General features: G+C 41.3%; 1 protein-coding gene across 7 annotated transcripts in view; it reads left to right on the top strand.

The window, feature by feature from the left end:
* Nucleotides 1-6,000, top strand: part of DDX59 (DEAD-box helicase 59) — a 59,013-nt gene that overhangs the window by 33,211 nt on the left and 19,802 nt on the right. For 5 of the 7 annotated variants that reach the window (XM_021717116.1, XM_021717121.1, XM_021717117.1 and 2 more), the window contains exons 1-2: nt 1,283-2,090; nt 4,454-4,621. In XM_021717116.1, the coding sequence (XP_021572791.1) occupies nt 1,284-2,090; nt 4,454-4,621 (975 nt within the window). In that variant the 5' untranslated portion in view covers nt 1,283. Of the gene's footprint in view, nt 1-1,272; nt 2,091-4,453; nt 4,622-6,000 lie in introns of those variants that run through there. The other 2 variants (XM_008067108.2, XM_021717118.1) reach the window with 2 other exon arrangements.

Here is a 6,000-nt window from a genome sequence, read left to right as displayed (position 1 = left end):
CCGTTCCTCTTTGCATTTTCGGAGAGTTGTGATCGTAGTTCTAGACCCTCGTGGCAATGTTGTTAGAATTTTTCTGGAAATTGGAATCAGGCAATGTATCCAATTCATTTTTTGAGAAAAACATTTGCTAGTGTGTTTGATAGTCCCAAATAGCTAAAAAGTTTTCTTTCCCAATCACTAATTTTGCAGAAGCGTATTTTTGGTGTAAATAGATACAGACATGCTTAAGAGCTTTTGCTCTGGAGCCAGAGTGCCTGGGCTCTAACTCTTAAGAAATGTGTGAACTTGGATTAATCACTTAACCTCTAAGTGGCTCCGTTTCTTCAGGTGTATAGTGTGTGAGACATATATGTATATATACCCATATTTTTATTGTATTATATATAATATGCTATGTAATATACATGTATAGCATAATAAAAGTGTGTGTGTGTGTGTGTGTACACACACACACACATAGTAACCTGCTTTGTGTGGTTGTCGTGAAGGTTAGGTGAACCACCAAGCATTGTGTTTGGCACATAATAAACACTACATAAGTGTTACTTATATAAAGGTAGCATTTTCTTCTATAATTTGGTTTTTATTTTAAAGATTCTTTTTTTTCTTTTTTTCAGCTGGGTGTCTCCATCACCCAGGCTGGAGTGCAGTGGCATGATCACGGCCACTCTAGCGTCGACCTGCTGGGCTCTGGTGATCCTTCCACCTCAGCCTTCCAATTAGCCAGAACTATAGGTGTGCACTACCATGCCCGGCTAATTTTTTATGTGCTGTAGAGAGGAGGTCTCACCATGTTGCCTAGAATGGTGTTGAACCCACAGGCTCAGGCAATCCACTCGCCTCAGCCTCCCAGAGTGCTGGGATTACAGGCTGAGCCACCAAGCCCAGCCTGTTTTAAAGATTCTAATTGTGAAATATCCCCTGTGTGTTCTTTGTGAAAATATAATAACTTTACCCCAGAATTTCTGTAATATCTGATACTTCAAAATACAAGTAATCAGTAAGTAGAAATAGACAGTATGCACAAAGCTGTGTTGAGCAGTGTGTAGTGTTTCACCACTCCTCTGTGTGAGAAAAAGGAATTTATCTTTTCACCAGAGGAAATTAGTGAATAGAAGAAAAGCTTCATGTTAAGTAATGTCATGATGTCTTCACTATTCTTTTGAGGAAAAGCCCTAGAACACAAGGTTGACTCCAGGATAATTGTATAGTACTGTATATGTGAACTTTATTAAGGATCAAGTAAATCTCATTATATAATTTTCTCAACAGACCGTTGAAGGATGTTTGTTCCAAGATCTCTAAAAATCAAGAGAAATGCTGATGATCATGGCAAAAGTTGTGTGGCTAAGAAAATTAAACCAGAAGCAGAAGACCTTGAGCTAGACAAGGGCCAAGAAATTCCAGCTGATTCTTTAGTTACAGAAGAAACCACAACACCAGACAGGCACAGCAGTGAATCATGCCCCTTCCCCAGTCCATCAGACCAGTTGGCTGAGGTTTGTTCCGTAGGTTCTGAGCAGGGTGCGAAGGACAACCATCCTTCTGAAGAGCCTGTTAAGTCGTTTTCCAAAACACAGCGCTGGGCAGAACCTGGGGAACCTGTCTGTGTGGTCTGTGGTCGTTATGGAGAATACATTTGTGATAAGACAGACGAAGACGTGTGTAGCTTGGAGTGTAAAGCAAAACATCTTCTACAAGTTAAGGAAAAGGAAGAGAAATTAAAACTCAGCAATCCACAGAAAGCGAATTCTGAGCCAGCCTCTCCATGGAATGCTTTCTATGTCTACAAAGAGCACCCCTTTATTTCAAACCTCCAGGAAGACCAGATTGAAAATCTTAAGCAGCAGCTGGGAATTTTAGTTCAAGGGCAAGAAGTCACCAGGCCCATTATTGACTTTGAACATTGTGGTTTCCCTGAGGTCTTAAACCACAACTTGAAGAAATGGGGTTATGAGGTGCCAACCCCCATCCAAATGCAGATGATTCCTGTGGGACTTCTGGGAAGAGACATAATGGCCAGTGCGGATACTGGCTCAGGAAAAACAGCTGCTTTTCTTCTTCCTGTTATCATGCAGGTTTTATTTGAGGTAAGTTATAGAGTTCTACTTGTATTATTCTCAGAAACAAATGAAATATTTACCAAATTTCATCCTTAACTATATTAAAATTGCAGGATGAAGGCTGGGTGTTGTGGCTCACGCCTGTAATCCCAGCAATTTGGGAGGCCGAGGTGGGAGGATTGCTTGAGACCAGCCTGAGCAACATAGGGACTCCATTTCAAAAAATATAGGAATTACCCAGGCGTGGTGGCACACAGCTGTGGTCCTGGCTTCTCAGGAGGCTGAAGTGGAGGATCACCTGAGCCCAGGAGGTCAAGGTTGCATTGAGCTGTGATCATGCCTCTGCACTTCATCCTGGGTGACAGAGCGAGACACTGTCTCAAAAAAAAAAAAATTGCAGGTGGAAACTAAATATGTGAAACTTTAGTCACTAGTGTCCTTAGTGATTTTGCTTCTTATAGTAGTTTATATGAAAAACATAACTTTAGGGAATTTTTGTTTTATTATATTGAACCAAAGGTCTCTTTATTGAGGGTCTTAAAAATTGCTTCCTTACAAAACATTTTCTTTTCTCTCTCTTTTTTTTTTTTCTTTGAGTTGGAGTCTCACTCTGTCACCCAGTCTGGATTGCAATGGCACACTCACCACTACCACAGCCTCTACCTGCTGGGCACAGGCGATCCTTCCATCCCAGCCTTCCAAGTAGCTGGAATTACAGGCATGTGCTATCACACCTGGCTAATTTTTTCTAAATGTATTTATTTATGTAGAGACTAGGTCTTGCCAAGTTGCCCAGGCTGGGCTTGAGCCCCTGGGCTTAGGCAGTCCTCTCGCCTCCATCTCACAAAGTGCTGAGGTTACAGGCATGAGCCATTATGCCCAGCAAAACATTTTCTTTCAACTGATATTTTATTAAAAGAATAAGCTTTGGATTTGGGGGAGGGGAAGTCCTACTTAGCAGATGAGCTGCAATTTATGTGTTAAATTTACCACCTTGGAATTTGTATTTTGAAGAAACTTACTGATTTATACCAAAGTTGGAGCAAATCGTGGAATTTCAGATATACCCTTAAATATGATCTATAGTTCATCTTAAAACAATATCACCTTACTTCTTAGTTTACAGTATAAAAGCCCTTTGAAACATAATTAGTTTAACAAGCGCTTTGGGTAATTACCATTTGCCAAGTACAGGTGAGCTTGTGAAGTATGAAGTATGGTGAGGAGGGAAACAAGAAAAATATGTGGGCAAAGAGAAGATAAATAAAGGACAAAAATCTGGAAAACTAAAGAGTGGTGTAGAAGATGTGTGGGGGGAAAGAAGGCACTCGATGTTCAGAATATAGGTCAAACATGCTGGAGGACCAAAATAGAGCTATATAGCAGAGAATAGGATGAGGATATATATGTAAGTTCTTTGGACAGAGAAAGAAGTGAATGCACAGGAGAGCCGAAAGGGAAAAATCAAGGGTAGACTGCCCAGCTTTGACCACATCTTCATGGTGACTCTCGGATTTTCTCTTCAGAGAAGGATGGCTGGAGATTGCAGGGTCCAGTGAAATAGGAGCAGACTTTAGTTTTCACACCTCAGTCACTCTCCCCAGCCCCAATTTTGATTTTTCATTATAGGAGAGAGGACCCCCAAAAATGAGGAATTGGTTTATTAAAAATTCTGTATTCATTCTTGCATGTTTAAACTTCAGTCACCTTCAAAGTACTCTCTGATGCAGTGCACCTATCAAGACACTTTTTTCCACTGCTCAGTTTTTGAACTCATTGATTTTGATGTCTTTTAGTGCTTCTGAGGTTTTTTGTTTCACTTCTTCCACATGGGCAAAACATTTCCCTTGGAAGACTTTTTTTCATTGGGAAAACAAAAAAAAAAATCACTCTGGGTGAAATTAGGTGAATAGGGAGGCTGGAACACAGAGGTCAGGTTGTTTTTGGTCAAAAACTGTTGAGCACTCAGTGTGGTGTGGGCAGGTACATTATCAGGTGGAAGAACCAGTCACCTGTTTGCTATAACTCAGAACGTTTCTTTTGCAAATTGTGATTCAACCTTCTCAGAACTTCCGGATAAAAACTTTGGTTGACAGTTTGATCTGGACGAACAAATTCTGAGTGTATGACAAGGGGCCTGCCCTCCAAAAGATAATTCCAGGCTTTTTGGGGGTCACGTCTGGTATGTTATGTAAGAAATGGGTTTAATTTTTGATGGTTTTAGGAGGAGAAAAGTCTGCAGCAAGCGGAAGGCAAGAGGATTCATATCCAGTTGGGCTGATGGGAACACTTTAAAAGGGCAGTGTTCTTGGAATCACTGTGAAGATTTAATTCATATCAGCAGGAATTAATTGCTGGTGTTTTTAGACTTGTTTTTCACATCCTTACAGAGCAAAACTCCATCTGCACTCATTCTTACACCAACACGAGAGTTGGCCATTCAGATAGAGAGACAAACTAAAGACTTGATGAGTGGCCTGCCACGCATGAAAACTGTGCTTCTGGTGGGAGGCTTACCCTTACCCCCACAGCTCTATCGTTTGCAACAACGTGTTAAGGTAAGCACCGATTTGATACAATGCCTCAGGCAAGCTTTGTAAGCAATATTAAAAACTAGTGCTTTCTTGTCCCCCTTGAGGAATTTTTAAGTGTGATTTTAGGTGACTTTTAAAATTCTTACCAAGTAAGCCTTAAGTTTTTTTTCCCTAAGTTTGTTTTATATGGAAAAATAGAGAAACACATTTTACTGAATTTCTGTTATATGCCAAAGGCTATTGGATGTTCTCTCGTGAATTATTTCATTTAACTCTCACATTTACTCCTGGAGGTGAGTTGGCATATCCCATATCCCATGTTTTATGGTTGAGAAGTTGACTCTTAGAAAGATGAGGTTTATCTACCTATGATGGTTGTCCAAATCGAGACGTTAATTTACCTGACTCTGCTCCTTCTTTAGCTGTGCTATTATATGTAGTCTGTAGTTTCTGGTATAGGAAAAGATGCAAAAGCAATGTAGTCTAGTTCTGGCTCTGAAGCGTGATGGCTGGCTGTATGACTTAGATAAGTCGCTTCATTGCTGTGAACTTCAGCTTTCTTGAGTTTGAATGGGTAGTTGAAGATACCCGCTTTTAAAGTCAAGATATTTAATGAAAGGTTTGGCACAGATGCTGACCAACTAAAGTCGTCTGCTGCCTTGCTGGAGCTGGGTCTTGGAGGCTCCTTGATGTTCTGGGCATTAACTGTTAGTTACTAGGGTGGTAGGGAGGCCCTAAAGATCCAAGAGAAGCTGGGTCAGCAGAGAATCATGCCTTTCTCCAAGGAGCCATGATTTCTTTTTACTAGAGATAGGATTTAGAAACCGAGCCCTGGCCTCTATGTGTGCTCATTTCTGTTGGGCTGTTGCTGCTCCTAGGACTATCCAGTGGACAGAACTAGGGAGTACATATGAGGGGGAAGGTATACAAAATATGTGTATGCAAAAATCTGTGCATACTCAAGTCCCACAGTTGGCCCACCAGAACCCTAGTATATAAACAGTCAACCCTCCGTATATGTGAGTTTTGTGTTTTGTGTGTGTGTGTGTTTTTTTTTTTTTTTGAGTCAGAGTCTCACTCTGTTGCCCAGGCTGGAGTGCAGTGGCACACTGCTCATGGTCACTGCAGCCTCGACCTGCTAGGCTCAGGCAATCCTTCCACCTCAGCCTTCCAAGTAGCTGGAACTACAGGCATACACCACCACACCCAGCTTATTTTTTTATTTATTGTAGCGACAAGGTTTCACCGTGTTTCCCAGGCTGGTCTTGAACCCACGGGCTCAGGCAATCCTCTCACCTCTGTCTTCCAAAGTCCTGGGATTACAGGCGTGAGCCCAGCATATACATGGGTTTTGTATCCCCTGAATACTGTAGTTTTGACCCATGTTTGTTTTTGAAAGATTC

The sequence above is a fragment of the Carlito syrichta genome, unplaced genomic scaffold (genome assembly GCF_000164805.1).
Source record: "Carlito syrichta isolate Samal-C Ts95f unplaced genomic scaffold, Tarsius_syrichta-2.0.1 Scaffold309294, whole genome shotgun sequence".
NCBI classification, from domain to species: domain Eukaryota; kingdom Metazoa; phylum Chordata; class Mammalia; order Primates; family Tarsiidae; genus Carlito; species Carlito syrichta.
This window is presented reverse-complemented; position numbering and strand designations above follow the sequence as displayed.